The sequence below is a fragment of the Ylistrum balloti genome, unplaced genomic scaffold (assembly GCF_031769215.1).
Source record: "Ylistrum balloti isolate Yb309-2 unplaced genomic scaffold, AGI_CSIRO_Ybal_v1 Utg371000, whole genome shotgun sequence".
NCBI classification, from domain to species: Eukaryota; Metazoa; Mollusca; class Bivalvia; order Pectinida; family Pectinidae; genus Ylistrum; species Ylistrum balloti.
The window spans coordinates 666,121-690,350 of NW_026782558.1; the positions used below are offsets into that span (position 1 = coordinate 666,121).

General features: G+C 34.7%; 1 protein-coding gene across 5 annotated transcripts in view; it reads right to left on the bottom strand.

Annotated features, from left to right (window-relative positions):
- LOC132559994 (sarcolemmal membrane-associated protein-like) overlaps positions 1–24,230 on the bottom strand; it is a 90,113-nt gene that overhangs the window by 57,823 nt on the left and 8,060 nt on the right. For all 5 annotated transcript variants that reach the window (XM_060224645.1, XM_060224647.1, XM_060224646.1 and 2 more), the window contains exons 3-4: positions 4,176–4,332; positions 1,313–1,379 (exon numbers count right to left, since the gene is read on the bottom strand). In XM_060224645.1, the coding sequence (XP_060080628.1) occupies positions 1,313–1,379; positions 4,176–4,332 (224 nt within the window). The remainder of the gene's footprint in view (positions 1–1,312; positions 1,380–4,175; positions 4,333–24,230) is intronic.

The following is a 24,230-nucleotide window of genomic DNA, read 5'->3' on the forward strand; positions in this document are numbered from 1 at the left end:
TTTTTTTTCAATAACAATAGGGATCTGGTTATGCCGGAAACAGGAATAATGGAAACAACTAAAAACATTGGGCAATAGACATCTCACTTTTTAAAATTCAATCAGGGCAAGTGAACCTAAAGATCAATTAAGACAATAAATCAAAAGTGTCTGACATCACAATTTGTTAGTAAATAGGATTAGGGTGTTACAAACAGGGACTAGACATTATGGCAGAGTATATATAGGGAATAAGTTTTGTGATTGCTATACATTATATATATACATTTTTTTTCCCATTTGCTAGTGTTATGTGAAATAAACAGTATGAAATACCTCTTGTAGGTGTACTTGGTTAAGAGGTTTGACCTCATTAGGAAGTGCATACAGTGGCTTTTTACACACGAAAACCTATATATATCTACATCAAGTGCTCTCAGAGTAACATCCGATGACACGTCTGAACATGTAATTTGTCGAAGAACCCTTTTTAATTTACATACAACTACAAATATTGGTTTTCTCTTCAACTCATAACCACTTTCTAGACAATTTCAAAAATAAGAAATGTAAATGTTCTAAAAATCCATCAGCTGGTTATGCTGGGAAAAATTTGCTTTGAAGTTATATATTGTTAATTGAAAAGATTTCTGATATTACTTCTTACGATTAAGCTTCCATGCCACTTGATCCTGATATAGATAAATCACATGTCTGGGCTCACAGTTTATCTTAATAACAAACACTTTTATGATGCAAATCTCCGATACAGAAGATTGAGCAGAACCTGTCTAAATAGCTGATGGACTAGTCTCTTGGTTTCTTCATCAAAATTTTTTAACTGTTGAAACTTAATTAGTGAGTTTTGAAAAATTTTATAAAGAAAAGTTACAATTTTAGATGAATACTAAATAAATGGTTTCAGGAAACTTACACAAAATGAAAAGAACTTATTGCAGAGAACTTAACACAAAAATAAAGGGATGAAAACTTGTCATATAAGGGAGGTAACAGCAAGGGGATATAAACTGACAGATAACACAATAGTACAAAGAGCACATCAAGGCAATTAAATATTTGTACAGGGAAATTTGTGACATAAGGTGAAATAAAAAAATTCTTGATTAAAGTTTATATGAGGGGCAGATAACTCATTAGCAAAGGGAATACATAAGGGAGATAACTCATTCATATTTGTAACACAAAACTGAAAACAAATGTAGGTTAAGACCTGAAACAAAGTTAAGAATTTGCACATATCAAGCTCATGTGAAATGCTGTAAGATATAAATAATGAATTTAAATACGAGAGAAACAGAAAGGTGGGACTTACATGTTTTTGGCTTCCCTGCCGTCGGGGTGGAACAGTGTGATAGTAGCTATGATACATCCATGAGTGACTGTGGAGAGACAGGATGTTACCGTAACCCGACACGCCACTTAACAATTCAACATATATCGTCATCTCAACACAAATCTATTTCACATTTCAAATATTTGGCACTACATGAAAAGTTTTTTAATCAGGAGAATCACAGGAACTCCGGAATTTTTCAGATTAATACACATTAAATCAGCTACCTTGCAGTTTATATAATATTTCTACAGTAAACTGTATGTTAATATCTATATTTACTAAACACCTGTTATAGAGGTCACCTTTATATATACATTCTATTACAGATATCCTCTCCATATATATAATCTGTTATATACATCATATCAATACATAAAACCTATTACAGACATCATATCCATATATACAACCTGTTATAGAGGTCATATCCATATATACAACCTGTTAGAGAGGTCTTATCCATATATACAACCTGTTATAGAGGTCATATCCATGTATACAACCTGTTAGAGAGGTCTTATCCATATATACAACCTGTTATAGAGGTCATATCCATATATACAACCTGTTATAGAGGTCATATCCATATATACAACCTGTTAGAGAGGTCTTATCCATATATACAACCTGTTATAGAGGTCATATCCATATATACAACCTGTTATAGAGGTCTTATCCATATATACAACCTGTTATAGAGGTCATATCCATATATACAACCTGTTATAGAGGTCATATCCATATATACAACCTGTTAGAGAGGTCTTATCCATATATACAACCTGTTATAGAGGTCATATCCATATATACAACCTGTTATAGAGGTCTTATCCATATATACAACCTGTTATAGAGGTCATATCCATATATACAACCTGTTAGAGAGGTCATATCCATATATACAACCTGTTATAGAGGTCATATCCATATATACAACCTGTTATAGAGGTCTTATCCATATATACAACCTGTTATAGAGGTCATATCCATATATACAACTTGTTATAGAGGTCACCTCCATATATACAACCTCATTTACATACATATATAACCTACTATAGAGGTCACCTATATATATTCAACCAACTATAGAGGTCACCTACATATATATAACCTACTATAGAGGTCATCTACATATATATAACCTACCAAAGAGGTCACCTACATATATATATAACCAACCATAGAGGTCACCTAAATATATATAACCTACTATAGAGGTCACCTACATGTATATAACCTACTAAAGAGGTCATGCACATATATATAACCTACTATAGAGGCAACCTACATGTATATAACCTACTATAGAGGTCACCTACATATATATATAACCTACTAAGGAGGTCACCTACATATATATATATATAACCTACTATAGAGGTCACCTACATATATATAACCTAATATAAAGGCGTCCTCTATATGTACAACCTGTTACAGAGGTCACTTCCACATATACAACCTATTATAGAGGTCACGATGTACACAATCTCACACAGAGGTCATCTCTATAATTGGATTTTAGTGAAAAATCAAATGATGATAAAAAACACTTAAAAGAAGTTTTAAAAAATGGGAATACTTATATGACTAACTCCATTTTGATTTTAAAGCGAAATATGAAATATTTGAATTTAATACCAATTTGTACATATGCCAACAAAAATTGTGAGAATTGGATTCTTATAGCCTAGGAGGAAACAATTTTTTCTGATGGTAACAACCATCTAGTTGGGATGTTGACCTACTCTTACTGTGAAATCCTGTAGTTTACTATTACTTTGACAGACTGCCAGGGCCTGTTTATTGTATCACTGCTTCACCCCAAATACTGCTACAGAATAGCAAGCAGGCTTAAATTGCAGTTGATATACCCAGGCAGCAAATATATTTTATCAAAAACTAAACATTAGGTAAGGATCGTTTCCAACTAAATAGCATTATCATTAACACATTTCTAAATCTTTTAAAATACACATCTTGTAAAAAAAACTGTAGATTTAACAAGCAGTGAGTGAAATAATAGAGGGGAGATAACTCCAACAGAATAAAACATCAAACTTCTCTTCATCATTATCGCCCAAAGGCTTTCTAATTCAAATTCCCTATCTAACAACTGCTGCTTAGGAACCCACTTAAGAACCTGTTTTGGAATGTTTTTGAAGTGAAAACAAGAGATGGTTATGATCTAGGTGAAGATATCTAAGTTTCATAGCTTAATTACACAACTTACACAAACATTCTTCTGCAAATAGACTACATAGAAAACAACAGTATCTAGATGTACTATAAACAGCTTGATGGTAGAGCTGATATGTACTACAGACTTTCATATAATCTGTTGAGGTTACTGAACAATCATGTAATATGTTTAAGAAAATCTTATTGTCTATAATTTTAACAGGGCAGGGAGATATCTCCGAAAGACTATTTTTTTTTATCAAAGATAACTAGTTGAAATGGTTTTCTGTTCTATTAAACATCCCTAAAGGTTCTTTCTGTCTTTCCTACAAAGATGGGAAATTTTATTTATATTCTTCTCACTTCATCAACTTTTTCAAACTGACTTTCAACAACAGATCTCTTCAGTGTCATTTAATCCAGATATTTGATATATGTTTTTATCTCCAAACTATCATATATGACTGACAACTTTTACACATAACTATGTGAAGGGAGATAATCCAATATGGCAGACTCAGAACTCGGGAATGATAACCCAAAGAATGGCATGTTCCTGGGTATAATGCGCACCCCCTTTTTGACACGATAGTTTTAGCTTGAAAAAGTGCGCACTATACGCAGAAATTTACGGTAAACACTAAACGATACATACTTTTTTCACCGCGTCGATTGTTCTCCATGACATCAACACCGAACTGTATCTGGTCCCCAGAGTAGACTTCTCGGGCAGGGCTTTCCTCCCCGCCCTTACATAGACGCTGATTGTTGATGAAGGTGCCATTGCTGCTCTTGGTGTCTTGGAGGTAGAACTGAAATAACAAAAAATTTAATCACTCAGGTGTATATACACTGGCTCAATCTGCTCTTGGTGTCTTGGAGGTGGAAATGAAAAAACAAAAATTTTAATCACTCAGGTATATATACACTGGCTCAATCTGCTCTTGGTGTCTTGGAGGTAGAAATGAAAAAACAAAAACTAAAAATCATTCTGGTGTACAACACAGCTAAACTCGACTTTCCTGTCTTTTGTACCCGAGAGCGTCTGCTCATTAATAAAGGATGTTATCAGGTGTTTACAAACCATGTTACAGGTGTGAATGAAACACACACTTTTATACCTGGCTAGTTTTTGTCAGAATACAACCCAGTTTGTTCTAGTGGTTTTTGAAGATCTACTGTTTTTACCTGAAATCATTTAAGCTAGTCTATTAAACCTAATGCAAATTAAAGGTATCATTCACCTGATTAAAAATATCTTCACTTTAAATGCAATAATGACTGAAAATTCTATTTAATTAAAATAAAAAATGTTCCCATTTAATTTGAAGGGGAAAGATCAGAAGAACAATTTGTATTTAAACTGCACACAATCAAACATCATGTATACTGTATGTATCTTTCCTGTAACAAACCACAGGATTACAAAATGATCTGAAATTTAAAATTGTCCTTAAGTTTTGACTTAACCTATCACAGTTTATGTCTAGATAAGAGATGTCTTATGTGGTTGGCTACGTAAAAGGCTTAAATTCAAAGCTGTTTCATAATCCCGTGTCAAGAGGCCATGACACATTACTTCTTTCTAGTTGGAACATGGGGTTATTACAGGTTAATAAATCACAATTTCAAAGGTCATTTCTACTGAACATCAAAAGGTGCTTGGCTTATTTGTAGGTATGGATTTATTGTCTGATAAATACGGTATATATACAAATTTATTCACATACTGTCAGTCACGTATTTTCTGACATTTCTCTTGTCTTGAGTGATTTCATCTTTAACAACAGATCTCCATCTTGTCTGATATCAGGCTCTGCCACGAGATTATACACAATCAGAAAAACAGTTACTAGTAGCCAAGAAAGAGAATGATAATGTACCAACACATATTTCTATTGGTACGACAATGTATTGTATAGACGCCCAGTGTCCTGATAAAAACTAAGGGTGATTTAGTGGCACCTTGCCCTATGCTTCTCTCTACATCTGATCAACTACAGCACTATCTCCACAGAGGTGGATAGAATATCATCTCTACAGACCCACTGGCCTTCAAATGTTTCCATTAGCAGGGTAAAACAAAGAATTATTCATCCCTATTTTGTAAAATATACAAATATTTCTGCAGCACTATAAAACTCTAAATAATAATTCATTTATCTCATTAACAACAACTTAAGAACTATTATTTTCATCACATAGAGTTACCTCCCTTATGGTGCCCTATTGCAGCATACTTAGGCAATTAATAAGTACACAAAGCAATTGAATTCAAATTGTGTAGAACATCTTTAGTCACATCACTGACAAAAGTATCAAAGAAATATGAATATGGACACCATTTTATTAAATATCCCAACTTCTGGTAAGGAGGGGATCAAAATCAATTGAGACAGATATCAAAATACACGAAAATAACAACTTATAGTTATCATAGTCATCCATTGTTCCCTGGTTGCATAGGAAAATTACAAAGTTACACAGAAAATAAAAATCTTGAATAAACAAACCCAAAAATGACTTTAAAGAGTACTTAACCCGAACAAATTTCAAAAATTGTAGCAATAGAGCAGTCTCAACGTTAAGCGCCAATACTTGGTCTAAGACAAAGTGTAGTGCCACCTACAACAGTACAAGTTAATTTGACAGGAAAATGCTTAAATGCACCTACCTGAACTAGATCTGAAATGCTTCCTACATCTGGAATCATTACTTTTGCACACAATACTTTAAGGATGAAGAACCAAACATTGTGAATGAAGCATTATTCAGCTCAAATCATAGAGAGCTAGCGAACTCGCCACCTTTTTTTTTCTTTTCCGGATGAAAAACTACAGTATAATTCACCACGATCCCCTCTATTTTGATAATGTATGTGAGTGTATTAAGAAGTTGTGGGTCTTTTTAGCAATCTACAGAACTGATTTCCTAGCCACAGGTGGTTGAATGCCTTGGCCCAGAGATAAACTAGTCATAATCATAGTAATTGCTTTGTGGGCTGTTTATTTATAGTATATATAAATATGACCCCTTCTGTCCCCCATCTCTCCATCATCTATACATTCTCACTGAAGTTTTTCACATTCCTATCACTGACCAGGGAACCCACTGATAGTATGAGCATATCAGAATCTCTGAAACAAGAGGCCTAGTGTTTTCAGCAATCAGCAGCCACCAGCAAACATGGCTGGGTAATGTGTATTCCTAATCACAAGGTACTTCACAGTAGGGAGCAATTCAGTACAACAGTATATGTAATGTTTCACATTGGATCACTAACAGGATATAACTTAACATTTTATATACATTATATAAAAGGGCAATAACTCTGTATAAAGAACTCATAAAACACAAGTTTATATCATTCATAAAGAATAACAGTGAAGAAAGCATCATAACTTGATATAGAACCTGATAACAGAGATCTACAATTTGAAAAGGTACTCACATGTAAAAATTGGTGACTATAAGACAACACAGTCATAAGACCTTATTCTAGTAAAGGATATTTCACCATTACAAGAGGATATAGTATAAGGATTTAGCAATCCTAAGGTAATTGAGTATGTAACCTTATACATGTATGACAAAGCTTTGTATATTGTGTATACAGAATGACGAACTTGAACTTTTTTTATTCAGATATTTCTGAAGTAACCAGTGACCACAAAGAAAGGCTTGTGTTTCATCAATGTGGGGGGGCATAGCTTATTTATAATTCTAAAACAAATCTTCAGGGTATACTAGGGCATAAAACACATTTATTAAAACTATTTCATTATTTCATGCAAAATTCGTAAATATTCCTAAATAGTGAATGATCTTCAATAAAATAAAACATTCTTATTGCAATACAACAGTTATGAGTTTATTTACATGAAACATTATACTTTCTGATAAAATTAGTTTGTCAATTGTTCATTTGTAAAAGTTCTATGTTGAATCCCTAGATAACACACATACTAAGGGGGATAACTCCTGTATCATCTTAAAACTAAGGTTTTTCAAGTCCTTATATTCTTAATGTTATAATTATCCATTTATGCAGAAAATATTTTAATAAAGTTTGCATCACATATAAATAAACTTCTTAATATTTCTGTATATAGTCTCCAGGAATATGAATCTAAGCATGTAATATCAAGCCATGTTACCACACTGAACACATATATCGATTATTCTGTGTACATATCTCACACAGGTCCAGCCATAATGTGAACTAACACCAACCACTGATTTTTGGGATTCAGATATTCGAGTCTTAGACTCACACTTTCCTCCCAGAGACTCAATAAAAATAAATTCTGTCATTATTGGGACTTTGAATTGGGGTTCTTGACCTGCCTTAAAAAATCCTGCAAACAAGATGTGTTTATGAAACGCGATATCCCTAGTTACAACAAAATTCTGACGTAGGACATGAAAACTGTACTGTGTAAGGCATGTGCTAATTGCATGCAAACTTTGTGAAACACTTACATCATCATTGTGGTAATGACTTAACATTCTTAGTTCAATAGTTATGGCCAAAGTTAAAACTTTCAATTGTAGGTCAAAGATCATGGTCAAGTTCACCTGGTCAAAACTTTTGACGCCACCAGAAAGGTCTTGTCATAAGGAACACACAAGTCAAATATGAAAGCCCTACCGCCTACGGTGCAATATTTTTAGTAAATTTGACAACAGACAAACAGACAGCACAAAAAAAATATGCCCCAATCTTCCGATCCCGTGACATAAAGATACTGACCAACCGTTAATTCATTAAAGTTAAGTGTGATGAATTATTCATATTCTCACTTCTTCATCACTATCTTTCAGCTTGAAATTATTTTTTTTAGAAATTATACCTTCTTGTGCCTTCACCAATGTAAATCTATTTCAATAAAATAATCATATTCAGCCTTCTTTATCAAATTGTTTATGTTTCTAATTTGATTTTTAGAAATCATACCTTCTTGTGCCTTACAGTAATGTAAATCTGAAGTTAATTATCTATGGACTGGTTTAATGAACATCTATATTGCTCACAGGTGGAATAGAGTTGTGTCTACATACCCAGGTACCATCTACCAGGCAGAACCAGCTGACAGGCTTAGAATACAAGAACATTTGATTATTTACAAAGCTGCCAACCCCATCTTCTTGTGGCAGGGTGTTCCATTAAAACCTTATGTTTGCTGCAGATACAAGATTACCTGGGGCCTCTATAGCTTTCATCCAAGCTGTGAAGCCAAAGGAAACTTTAACAATTTAATTCTTTGTATTTGTGAAACTGCATTAACTTAATCAAATCAACATCTCGTTTAACACAAGCAATATTCATAATTTAGCCTGCACAGAAATTTTAAGCCAGTTTTCACAAAAGTAGACAGACATTTGGAAATATATCCTACAACCTGGTTCCATGGGAGTTTTATCAGATTTTATTTTGAGGAAGAAATACAGTATGGAATATCGACATTTCCTTTTATGTGCCACTCTCCTATCAGTTTTAATATAATTACATCATAATGGACTACTAACTAATAATACAAAATAAATTGTTTCAGATTTAAACTTTCATGAATTCATATAAATTCAAACAATTGATACCACAAGTAAAATATTCTCAATGTCAGAATGGTGGTATCACGTTTATGGAAGAATAACACTAAGATCATTGAAATATAAAACCTTCCCTGATAGGACAGGGACAAGTTATTCCAAGGGAAATACGGTAATAATGCTTCTACGTTGCTGGAAGCAAAAATGCTCCGAATCAAAAGAAAGGGTAAAAATTTTTAATCAGGAACTTTGAAACAGGTGTATCACAATTGTAAATCTCTATAGCTATAACAGCAGGGAAAAGATATGTTCTCTGTAAGAGAGTAATATTTGTTTTTTTATTGGTCAGTAGTCAAAATCATAATGGTCAGTAGTCAATACAATGGTCCCACCACAAGTCCAACAAACAGTATTGTTTAAAGTTCTCTTGTGAGATGGGGATCAGTGACTTTACATAAGAGTCATGTAATAATACTACAATCACCAAGAGTTCTGTACTCACTGATACTCACTGATACTCAGTACTGTACTCACTGATACTCAGTACTGTATTCACTGATACTCAGTACTGTACTCACTGATACTCAGTTCTGTACTCACTGATACTCAGTACTGTACTCACTGATACTCAGTTCTGTACTCACTGATACTCAGTATTGTACTCACTGATACTCAGTACTGTACTCACTGATACTCAGTACTGTATTCACTGATACTCAGTACTGTACTCACTGATACTCAGTACTGTACTCACTGATACTCACTGATACTCAGTACTGTACTCACTGATACTCACTGATACTCAGTACTGTACTCACTGATACTCAGTACTGTACTCACTGATACTCAGTTCTGTACTCACTGATACTCAGTTCTGTACTCACTGATACTCAGTACTGTACTCACTGATACTCAGTACTCACTGATACTCAGTTCTGTACTCACTGATACTCAGTACTGTACTCACTGATACTCAGTTCTGTACTCACTGATACTCAGTTCTGTACTCACTGATACTCAGTTCTGTACTCACTCAGTATTGTAATCACTGATATTCAGTACTGTACTCACTGATACTCCTCCTCGTACTGTTTTTACTGATACCCTCCTCTTAGTACTGTACTCATTGATAACCCTCTCAGTATTGTACTCCATTCACATGATACCCCTCTCAGTACTGTACTCATTGATAACCCTCTCAGTATTGTACTCCCTTCATGATACTCCTCTCAGTACTGTACTCATTGATAACCCTCTCAGTATTGTACTCCCTTCATGATACTCCTCTCAGTACTGTACTCATTGATAACCCTCTCAGTTCTGTACTCCCTTCACATGATACTCCTTTCAGTACTGTACTCATTGATAACCCTCTCAGTACTGTACTCATTGATAACCCTCTCAGTACTGTACTCATTGATAACCCTCTCAGTTCTGTACTCATTGATAACCCTCTCAGTTCTGTACTCATTGATAACCCTCTCAGTTCTTTACTCCCTTCATGATACTCCTCTCAGTTCTGTACTCATTGATAACCCTCTCAGTATTGTACTCCCTTCACATGATACTCCTCTCAGTACTGTACTCATTGATAACCCTCTCAGTATTGTACTCCCTTCACATGATATTCCTCTCAGTTCTGTACTCATTGATAACCCTCTCAGTATTGTACTCATTCATAACCCTTCTCAGTATTGTACTCCCTTCACATGATAGGCCTCTCAGTTCTGTACTCATTGATAACCCTCTCAGTACTGTACTCATTGATAACCCTCTCAGTACAAAGTGTCAAATTACAGACCCATATCTCTTCTTAGCTGTATCGGTAAACTTTTTGAACGTGTGATATACAAACACATATATAACTTCCTTTTTGACAACAGTCTTGTCTACAAATTCCAGTCAGGTTTCTTGCCAAATCATTCTTGCACGCATCAACTTATCGAGTTGTATCATACCCTCCAACTTAGTTTAGAAAATTATGAGCATACTGCATTTGTCTTTTGTGATTTTTCTAAGGCATTCGACAGGGTTTGGCATATTGGTCTTCTTTATAAATTAGAAAAACATGGAATTAATGGTAAACTTCTTCAATGGCTTTCAAGTTATCTTTCCAATAGAACCCAATCTGTCTTTATAAATGATTCTCGCTCTACTGTTATGAATACCTCTGCAGGAGTTCCTCAAGGTTCTGTTCTAGGGCCTCTACTTTTTCTAATCTATATAAATGATATCTACACAGAACTTACATCTTTATCACGCTTGTTTGCAGATGACACATCACTCTCCTACTCTTCTCGTAATATAGCAGACATAGAAATAGCCGTTAATACTGATCTGAGAAAATTAGAAAAATGGTCGAAAGATTGGCTAATGTCTTTTAATCCACACAAAACAGAAATAATGATAATATCTAACACACGACCTGATCACCAACCACAATTTATTTTTAACAATACTTATATAGAACTTACAGATCATCACAAACATTTAGGAGTCATACTGAGTAATGATGGATCATGGAATAAACACGTAGAAGAAGTTACTAAAAAGGTATCTAAATATATAGCAACTTTACGTAGGTTAAAATTAATTCTAAACAGGCACACTTTAGAAAAAATGTATCTCACATACATAAGGCCATTATTAGAATACGCCTGTGAAGTTTGGGATAATTGTGGAGTTAATATGTCATCAAATATTGAAAAAATTCAATTAGAGGCATGAATTGTGACTGGTTTACCCATTTATACTAGATCTGACTTTCTACTAAATGAAACGGGCTGGACTCACTTGATAACGTCAACATCTCAAGTTATCTCTTTTTTATAATATAATTAATGGGATCGCACCATCTTTCCTCACTGACTTTATCCCTGAACATATTGGTAATCTCTCTAGGTATCACTTACGAAATGCAGATCAGTTACGACAACCAACTTATCGTCTTCAATCTATGTGTAACTCTTTTTTTCCTTCTACAACTGAACTCTGGAATAGATTAGATGAATCTTTAAAAACGGCTGGTTCACTAAAATTGTTTAAAACCAAACTACGTCCAAAAAACTCCAACAAGCTTAAATCGTGTTTCCTATCATATGGCCCCCGTCAACTGAATATTCTTCATTGTCGTTTAAGAAATAGGGCAAGCTCACTCAACTATGACCTATTCAGAGCCAATCTCATGAACTCAGCATCTTGCTCCTGCGGACATCCCTCTGAAGATTCCTTTCATTATTTAATTCATTGTTCGAACTACATTCAAATTCGTAACACCCTGTTCACCGAACTGTCGTGGTATCAGGGTGATATTGATAGATGTACTTTTAAATGGAGACGTACGACTAAGTTCAGCTGAAAACTCACTTTTAGCTAGAGCTGTTCAAAAATTTATTGATGCCTCTGGGCGATTTGGCTAGTTTCTGCATTTCTTCCTTTGTACTATATATTCCCTCCTCCTTCCTCACCTATCCTCCTTTCTTCTTTACATCCTTCTTTTTTTTGTTTCAATGAAAAATATTATGATTCAATATATTGTTACATTGCTTGTAGTTAAGTATTGTTTTACCATCCATGTAATGGAGAGGGCTTAATAAGTTGGAAAAACTTGTGCCCAATCCAATTGTACAAAGTTTTGCAATAAAATAATTATTAAATCAAACCCTCTCAGTATTGTACTCCCTTCATGATACTCCTCTCAGTACTGTACTCATTGATAACCCTCTCAGTTCTGTACTCATTGATAACCCTCTCAGTACTGTACTCCCTTCACATGATACACCTCTCTGTTCTGTACTCATGGATACCCTTCACAGTACATACAGGATAATATATGTATCTACTAATAGGTGTGGTTGGGGTTATTACCTGACATGGATTACTTGCTGAATGAATATTTCAGTATTTCAGGAAATACTTCTGTAATGCTATAGATACAGACTACTGTTGCCTGTCTACAACGGACTGAAATGATCATCAGTCTATAACACCACCTGTCTATAACACAACCTGTCTATAACACAACCTGTCTATAATACCACCTGTCTATAACACCACTTGTCTATAACACCACCTGTCTATAACGTAATTTGTCTTTAACACCAACTGTCTATAACACCACCTGTCTATAATACCACCTGTCTACAACACCACCTGTCTATAACACCACCTGTCTTTATTACCACCAGTCTATAACACCAACTGTCTTTATTACCACCTGTCTATAACACCACCTGTCTATAATACCACCTGTCTACAACACCACCTGTCTATAACACCTGTCTACAACACCACCTGTCTATAACACCATCTGTCTATAACACAACCTGTCTATAATAACACCTGTCTTTATTACCACCTGTCTATAACACCACCTGTCTATAACACCACCTGTCTATAATACCACCTGTCTACAACACCACCTGTCTATAACACCATCTGTCTATAACACAACCTGTCTATAATAACACCTGTCTATAACACCACCTGTCTATAACACAACCTGTCTATAATAATACCTGTCTATAACATAACTTGTCTTTAGCACCACCAGTCTATAACACCACTTGTCTATAACACCACCTGTCTATAACACCACTTGTCTATAACATAATTTGTCTATAACACCACCTGTCTATAACACAACCTGTCTACAATAACACCTGTCTATAACGTAATTTGTCTTTAACACCACTTGTCTATAACACCACCTGTCTATAACACCACCTGTCTATAACACCACCTGTCTATAACACCACCTGTCTATAACACCACCTGTCTATAACACCACCAGTCTATAACACCACCTGTCTATAACACCACCTGTCTATAACACCACCTGTCTATAACACAACTTGTCTACAATAACACCTGTCTATAACATAACTTGTCTTTAGCACCACCAGTCTATAACACCACTTGTCTATAACACCACCTGTCTATAACACAACCTGTCTATAATAACACCTGTCTATAACGTAATTTGTCTTTAACACCACCAGTCTATAACACCACTTGTCTATAACACCACTTGTCTATAACACCACCTGTCTATAACACCACGTGTTTATAACACCACCTGTCTCTAACATCACTTGTCTATAACACAACTTGTCTATAACACCACCTGTCTATAACACAACCTGTCTATAATAACACCTGTCTATAACGTAATTTGTCTTTAACACCAACTGTCTATAACACCACCTGTCTATAACACCACTTGTCTATAACACCACTTGTCTATAACACCACCTGTCTATAACACCACGTGTTTATAACACCACCTGTCTCTAACATCACTTGTCTTTAACACCACCTGTCTATAACACCACATGTCTATAACATCACTTGTCTTTAACACCACCTGTCTATAACACCACTTGTCTATAACACCACCTGTCTATAACACAACCTGTCTATAACATCACTTGTCTTTAACACCACCTGTCTATAACACCACTTGTCTATAACACCACCTGTCTATAACACCACGTGTCTATAACATCACTTGTCTTTAACACCACCTGTATACAACATCAACTATCACAAAATTCTTGAGATAGCCATTTTTCTACACCAACTGCTGGTGTAGATTAGCAATCCAGTTTTCTTCAAAGAGCAGCTCTAAGGACAATGATATATACCACTACAATGCTTGGGTAAATATCGTCTCTGTTAGTAGGGCTTCTGTTCAAGGTTTTTTAACAATACATGTACGTATCCCTGTCAGTTATTCTGTGATGTAAGCCAGAGGCTGTTACTGCTTGTAACAGACAGCACCGAAATTCCATTTTTTTAAACAAAACACAAAGCATTACTTCATTTCCATCTGATACAATTCACCATCTGTTGTCTACAATATACCTCTGCTTCATCATACGAACACTCTACAGAGTCAAACTCAAATCCTACCAAACCATGTCAGTAATCAGGTTCACATCACTAACTCTCTATAGAGAAAAAAAAACCTCTCTCTCACCAGGTCAGTACAATTCAACTAGCATTTTATACGGGTGATATACCCCCTCTTCAAGAAAAAAACACTCTCTACATTTTTCTAGGAGGAACAGAATTGCTGGAGAAAGTAACAAGAAGCAATTTTGTCAATATTTCTTGAGCACCCACATAGACGTCAGTGTAACACATGTCATCATTTTTCAGTAACTTTGCAAGGAATTTAACCTGGAACATCTGGCTTGCTAGATTATTCAGAGACAGAAGGAAGCAGCTAGTATTTACCAGGGTGACATATCCCCCTCCAGATAAGACTCATCCTCAAGATTTCCCCAGATGACAGTAAAGCTAATTACTTTTGTCAATATTAAAGATATTTCCAAAATCAGTAGCAAAAATCTCCGTCCATTTTCCCATATGGAGTAATACTGAATATATGTATATATGTCTGTTTGATACAAATAGCCTACACCAGCTAGATATATGACATCCATACAGGAATCCTCCTACAATAGATGTCTATTAGTAATTACTAGTGTATCTACTTTAATAATATGATTCACTGGTTCTACAATATACTCTGTTACAAAATAGTCCTGGAAATCTGCCAAACAACTACATGTATATACTATGTATCATCTCCTTACTTACTCTTTATATATACATATTACACTCATCTTTTTTGACACTGACTTCAGTAATTTTTACAGGGAAAATACAATTATGATGGAAAACATGACACTGATTCAAATATTTCAAAACGATGACCACATGGAAATCATCCTTTTCTTTTAATGAAAATTTTCCTTTGTATCTAAGTAAAGTGCTCTGATGTTCATAACTATTTATTTTGTGAAACTTTAAAATGATATATAGGCAAATTAATTAAAAATCAATGGATCCAAATAATAGTTCACAGAACTCCATATAAACAAGTGATATCATCTCAGATTAAAGCTTGTCACATGTTCCCACTCATGACATCATTTTGTGAAAATGTTGATCGTTTTAGTTACGTTTCAAGTCACCTCAGGTCATAAGTAAGGTATATTTTCCAGGTATTTACAAGTAATGAGGCCAAGTATCTAAACAGGTTGTGCACAGGTAAGGGTAGATGTACTGGTGTAAACAAACATACCTATATCATAAGTCATACAGTTGACAGACAGCTATAGAACCTATTTGTTGTCACAGTTCAGTAAGACATGTTTAGAGAAATATTGGTAAGACATGTTTAGAGAAATATCAGTAAGACATGTTTAGAGAAATACCAGTAAGACATGTTTAGAGAAATACCAGTAAGACATGTTAAGAGAAATACCAGTAAGACATGTTAACAGAAATATCAGTAAGACTGTTTAGAGAAATATTGGTAAGACATGTTAAGAGAAATACCAGTAAGACAATGTTAAGAGATATATCAGTAAGACATGTTTAGAGATATATCAGTAAGACAATGTTAAGAGAAATACCCTGTTCATTCCTGCAATAAGCCCAGGGGTCAACATACATATCCTGAGTAAAGGATCAGATGATAGTCTAATGGCAAGACACAAGTTTTAAGACAATCAAGACAAGCTTATTACCAGACACTGACTTATAGTTAGATAAGCAATGACACCAAGAAAAATAACTTGATAATCCATCAAGACAATGTATGACATCACAGCAATAGAGTTACAAGAATTTGCACTAATTTTGACTCTAATTTTTGTAGGATTTTTCCGGACGTTCCCTGAACACAGTTTTTGATGATAATAAGAGTATGATAAAATCTGAGTATAACTAACAGGATAAGATTCCAGGACACATATATCTGAGTCCAAAAAAAAACTAAAAAAAACGATTAATTGTTCTGTGCTATTCATCCCCATTTTATTTGTTATTTTTCTCACATTTTCAACATATCACATCATACATTATTTGTGATAAATAAGATATCAAAATTTATATCTATAAAATGGAAGACATTAAAAAAACTACATGACCAGGATATTTTCCAAACAATTTTTAAATTACATCATAAAAAAAATCAGCAGCTTACAATCTATATATAATTTCCTAAGAAATCTTCTTCAGAAATCAATGTAGCTGTAGCCTACATTTAATCCTAAGAGAAATATGTCAGCAGTGAACAGAGATGACACGGGCTTGAAAGTCATGTATAGGTATACATCAGCAGCAGTTATTGATTCTTAAATCAACACAATCCACAATTTTACTGATTTTAAAACATGATATGAAATGAAACAAAAACATTAAAACTCAGGGCTCCATAGCTATGTCATGTGATTACATAACACATGTAACTCAGGTGGTTCCCTTAAGCTCTACAGTAAGATCATATGTCTCTTCACATCTGTAACAAGGTCATGTGTCTCTACAGACAGCTCTATAGCAATGCCTTGTGTCCTTCAGATTTACTGTAAGGTCATGTGTCTCTTATGGTCTAAAACAAGGCTATATGTCTCTGAAGGTCAGCTCTACAGCAAGGTCATGTGTCTCTACAGCTCAATGGCAAGGTCATATGTCTCTTTATCTCTACATAAGGGCATGTGTCTCTACAGCTCAATGGCAAGGTCATAAGTCACTTGTCTCTACACTCTCAAGTAAAGTCACATGTCTCTTTATTTCTACAGCAAAGTTTTGAGATATCTGCACCAGGTTCCTGAGACATAACAACCAGTCTGAAGAACAAACATCTAAATAGGTCTGACCATTACACATGTAACAGCATCTGTAATTAGCCAGGTAGTCAAGGAAGGTAAGTATCTCTAGCAACAGCAGCTGGCAAGATTACAGCTCAAGGATTCACCAAACACACAAGATTGATATGGATCAGTAGGCCCTACTATCTAACAGTAGAATACACTAATCTTACAGTTCAAGCTCCAAAACAGCAACATGGATATATCACACAATCAAATCTACCTTTAATTCAATAAAAAACCTGAAAACTTTATCCTTATTTGTCAGATATAATTCCTTTTTTAACAAAATACATGAGAGGAGGGAGCTTAAATAGGCTATGCCTGTAGCCAAATTGGTTTTGTCATCAAGATGTTGGCAATAAAATATTTTGAAATGAAATACATCAAGGCTATCATATAGCACTGATATTTGGCAGTATTTGTTTTATTTTTGAAATCATTATCAAGAATTAAAGATTAAACATACAAAAATGTCTGTCCCTGTTAATTTTGTTTTATAAACTTGGAATTTTAATTTTGGCTACAGTATAGTGTAGCAAGGTCTAGACTCGCTACAGTATAGTATAGCAAAGTCTAGACAGGCTACAGTTTATTATAGAAAAGACAAGACTGGCTACAGTGTAGTATAGCAAAGTCTAGAGAGGCTACAGTTTATTATAGAAAAGACAAGACTGGCTACAGTGTAGTATAGCAAAGTCTAGACAGACTACAGTATAGTACAGTAAAGTCTAGAGACAGACTACAGTATAGCAAAGTCTAGACAGACTACAGCATAGTAAAGTCTAGAGACAGACTACAGTATAGCAAAGTCTAGACAGACTACAGTATAGTAAAGTCTAGAGACAGTATAGTAAAGTCTAGAGACAGACTACAGTATAGCAAAGTCTAGACAGACTACAGCATAGTAAAGTCTAGAGACAGACTACATTATAGTAGTCTAGAGACAGACTACAGTATAGTAAAGTCTAGAGATAGACTACAGTATAGTATAGTAAAGTCTAGAGACAGACTACAGTATAGTAGTCTAGAGACAGACTACAGTATAGTAAAGTCTTGAGACAGACTACAGTATAGTATAGTAAAGTCTAGAGACAGACTACAGTATCTTAAAGTCTAGAGACAGACTACAGTATAGTAAAGTCTAGAGACATACTACAGTATAGTATAGTCTAGAGACAGATTACAGTATAATATAGTCTAGAGACAGACTACAGTATAGTGTAGTAAAGTTTAGAGACAGACTACAGTATAGTATAGAAAAGTCTTAGAGACAGACTACAGTATAGTATAGCAAAGTCTAGAGACAGACTACAGTATAGTAAAGTCTAGAGACAGACTACAGTATAGTATAGTAAAGTCTAGAGACAGACTACAGTATAGTAAAGTCTAGAGACAGACTACAGTATAGTCTAGTCTAGAGACAGACTACAGTATAGTAAAGTCTAGAGACAGACTACAGTATAGTAAAGTCTAGAGACAGACTACAGTATAGTAAAGTCTAGAGACAGACTACAGTATAGTAAAGTCTAGAGACAGACTACAGTATAGTAAAGTCTAGAGACAGACTACAGTATAGTATAGTCTAGAGACAGATTACAGTATAATATAGTCTAGAGACAGACTACAGTACAGTATAGTAAAGTCTAGAGACAGACTACAGTATAGTAAAGTCTAGAGACAGACTACAGTATAGTATAGTCTAGAGACAGACTACAGTATAGTATAGCAAAGTCTAGAGACAGACTACAGTATAGTAAAGTCTAGAGACAGACTACAGTATAGTAAAGTCTAGAGACAGACTACAGTATAGCATAGTCTAGAGACAGACTACAGTATTGTAAAGTCTAGAGACAGACTACAGTATAGTAAAGTATAGAGAAAGACTACAGTATAGTAAAATCTAGAGACAGACTACAGTATAGTAGTCTAGAGACAGACTACAGTATAGTAAAGTCTAGAGACAGACTACAGTATAGTAAAGTCTAGAGACAGACTACAGTATAGTAAAATATAGAGACAGACTACAGTATAGTAGTCTAGAGACAGACTACAGTATAGTAAAGTCTAGAGACAGACTACAGTATAGTAAAGTCTAGAGACAGACTACAGTATAGTAAAATATAGAGACAGACTACAGTATAGTAGTCTAGAGACAGACTACAGTATAGTAAAGTCTAGAGACAGACTACAGAATAGTTAAGTCTAGAGACAGACTACAGTATAGTAAAGTCTAGAGACAGACTACAGTATAGTAAAGTCTAGAGAAAGACTACAGTATAGTAAAGTCTAGAGACATACTACAGTATAGTATAGTCTAGAGACATACTACAGTATAGTATAGTCTAGAGACAGACTACAGTATAGTAAAGTCTAGAGACAGACTACAGTATAGTAAAGTCTAGAGACAGACTACAGTATAGTAAAGTCTAGAGACAGACTACAGTATAGTATAGTCTAGAGACAGACTACAGTATAGTACAGTAAAGCCTAGAGACAGACTACAGTATAGTAAAGTCTAGAGACAGACTACAGTATAATATAGTCTAGAGACAGACTACAGTATAGTAAAGTCTAGAGACAGACTACAGTATAGTAAAATCTAGAGACAGACTACAGTATAGTAAAGTCTAGAGACAGACTACAGTATAGTATAGTCTAGAGACAGACTACAGTATAGTAAAGTCTAGAGACAGACTACAGTATAGTATAGTAAAGTGTAGAGACAGACTACAGTACAAATAAATCTTAAGGAGTCTTCTATCTTTTGTTTTCATGAAGGCATATACACAACTAGTTCATCCCTGTTTGGGTATCATTTCCATTCAATGACATAAAATTATACAGTTCATGCTTAATCTGCTTCCAAGGACACATGTGTCTGGTATATAAAGTTTTGGAAAGTATATTGTCACCTGTTCAACTACAAAAACATCTGCTAGTATTTCAAATTTAATTACTTAAACATCAAGCTGAAGGGAAATTTAGAAATGTCTACCCTTTGACTTGAGACCTCTACACCTTTACAGAAACAACTGCATTAGTAACGAATTATCTACAACAGAAGTAAAACAAGAGACCTTCACTGATCCTCCACATCCATCAGAGTTCATTTCTCAGTATTCAACCCGGATTTCTCACACACTGAATGTGAAACAAGTATCTGTAATGTGTATAGCTACTGATACCTATTGCAACACCCATAACTTGAGGTAAAGGTATTAAGGAATAAGACTGACCAAATCTGTTGTAAAGTTCTAAAGATATAATAACTTGGAATGGGACGAGACACAACACGGCATACACAAGTAATACCCTATACTCTTGCAACCCTGTCCTACAATCCCTAACCACTATTCCTTAAAAGACAACGGCATAAAAAATCACCCAAAACAAAAACAAGAAACAAGAATTGATCGTTTACATGAGGTCAAAAGTTCAACATTGCTGATTCTGATATAGAATGTGATAAAGTATCCTTAATATGTTTCCTAGACATGGAAATGTAAAATGATAATGTATTCCACAAGGGAAGATAAGAACCCCGTCTGTATTGACTTGGTGGCAATCATATGGCTCTCAGACAAGTCATTGATGACTATCAACGATGGTCCTCTAATTAACATGATCAGTTGCTGGAAGAATCAATTGAACAAAGAGATACATAGAAACTTCATATTTGTTCATAACTTAATTAATTCGTCACATAACTGTGAAGCTGACTGACCAATTCCTTTGTTCGTACACCAACCTGTTTTTATCAATGGTTCTAGTAAGAATAAATAAGGTTTAAAATAATCACGTACCCTGTTCTAACCTGTTTCTTCTTTAATACAGTAATGACAAAATACATCTTTGGACCATTTATCTCATGGCACCATGTGTAAATTCCACATGCATTTTTAGGTCCAGAATCAAGCACAAACTACAGCTTAAACCTGTAGAAAAGATTCTAAAAAGAGACAAAATTCGTCCAAACTCGGATATTAAACAAGTCAAGTGGAGAAGTGGTAACAGACTTGGCTTTCACCTTGGTGGCCCGGGTTCAAATCCCTAATTGAGCATGTGTAGGTTACTGCATGTTTTTTTTTTGTATCTTTCAAAAAATCATGTAAAAATGTTGTGAAATGTGCCTAACTCCACAAAAAGTAATTTCCACAAAAAATAAATCCTACCCACATCATTGCCATTATTGATCACTTTACACTTTTTTTACAAGAATTACAGGTAAATAGATGTTCCTGATTCACCAAAAGGTACATGTATGTAGTCAGAAATCAATGTAGAGCTAAAAACAAACTTTACCATGGCAAAATTTATTGACAAAGTCAAATTAACTGCCAAAATAAAATCTGAACTCGCTCCAGATATAATGGTCCTTTGTTAGTTTTGTCAAAATCCCTCAATAAATAAACCCAACAGAGTGTTGACAAGGATAAAGTATTTAGTTACCTACATCTCTATCATCCCTTTATCCCAAATATTCCTCATGAGGGGATAATCATTTAATACCAAGTTGTGAAAGAAAATTACGACCGTCAGTCTGATCCTGGTATAAGTTATTCCTTCTACTTCCTGTCTTGTTTTATTGCGTGGAACTCCAGAATACAATATTTGTCTCAGGTAGGAATTATTTTTATAAGAACATTTAGTTTTACCAAGGTAACAACTGAAGAATATTTAATGATTGAAAGAAAATTCAACCTCGTAGGATTGTGTATGCATATTCTTCACGCAACCAAGGAATGAAATCAATGTTTCTTTTCATGACCCATGATAACCATCATAAGGTGTTATTTGGTGGGATTCTACCTCATTTATTATCTATAATTGCCCATCACATGTATATATACACTCCAGATGATTCAGAACCTTCTAACATATGTTTGTGATTTTTCGGCACTTAGTAATTTTCAATAGGGTATGATGAGTAGAGCACCTGCTGACCCTCTGAATTGTGTTTGTGCTTGGTAGAGCCTCACTGGGGCTCGAAAGGAGGGTTGAAGGTTTTATACAACACATTACCATCTGTTTATTTAATTTACAAAAAAAAAAAAAAAAAAATCAGAGTTTGAAAACAAATTATCTACACTGTTGTGGTACTATAATTTGTGAATGTCGGACAAACAGTGCTTTGAAAGTAATAGAAACTGGAACTATTTCTTTTGGGTACCAACTCATCAACACTATACATACACTTGATCAGGTCATGTACTTCATTAAGTATAAATCCTTCTCTTCCCTCTAACAGAAATTGTCTAGTGAATGAATGTCTTACCATACCTATTCCCTCTGGAGAACTTATGTCTATAAATACACATATCTTCCCTATATAGAACTTATATAGTAACCTGCATATCTCTTCCATATATAGAACCTAGGATCAACTGGTACCTACCATAATATACCATAGTAAAACCTGGGATCAACAGACACCTACCATAATATACCACAGTAAAACCGTGGATCAACTGGTACCTACCATAATATACCACAGTAAAACCTGGGATCAACTGGTACCTACCATAATATACCACAGTAAAACCTAGGATCAACAGACACCTACCATAATATACCACAGTAAAACCTGGGATCAACTGATACCTACCATAATATACCACAGTAAAACCTGGGATCAACTGATGCCTACCATAATATACCACAGTAAAACCTGGGATCAATTGGTACCTACCATAATATACCACAGTAAAACCTGGGATCAACAGACACCTACCATAATATACCACAGTAAAACCATGGATCAACTGGTACCTACCATAATATACCACAGTAAAACCTGGGATCAACAGACACCTACCATAATATACCACAGTAAAACCGTGGATGAACTGGTACCTACCATAATATACCACAGTAAAACCTAGGATCAACTGACACCTAACATAATATACCACAGTAAAACCTGGGATTAACTGGTACCTACCATAATATACCACAGTAAAACCTGGGATCAACTGATACCTACCATAATATACCACAGTAAAACCTGGGATCAACAGACACCTACCATAATATACCACAGTAAAACCTAGGATCAACTGACACCTACCATAATATACCACACTAAAACCTGGGATCAACTCATGTGACCATGTGTTGACCACTTTTAAATACATAAAACAATTTTTCAGGAAATCTATCTTCAAACACTTTTAAGTTGAACGCGTAGATACATCATGGTAATTATTATAAAATCTGCCTCCATAAACGCATCTGATGTGGTTATATATATATATGCATTGATCATGCCAAGGAGTTACGTTTTAATATCATATTACCGTAGAATATTTACAGACTGATCTGTGCACGGCTTTATTTCAGTATAAATACTATTACGTGAGGTAAACCAGACGCAGGATGAAACAGACAACAGGAAATGTAGAACAATAGAGCTCAGAGATGGTGGATAGAACTGACGTCAGTGTGCTTTTTCTGTTTTGCCTTATCAAAAACACTTTCTCTGCCTTTGGTGGTAG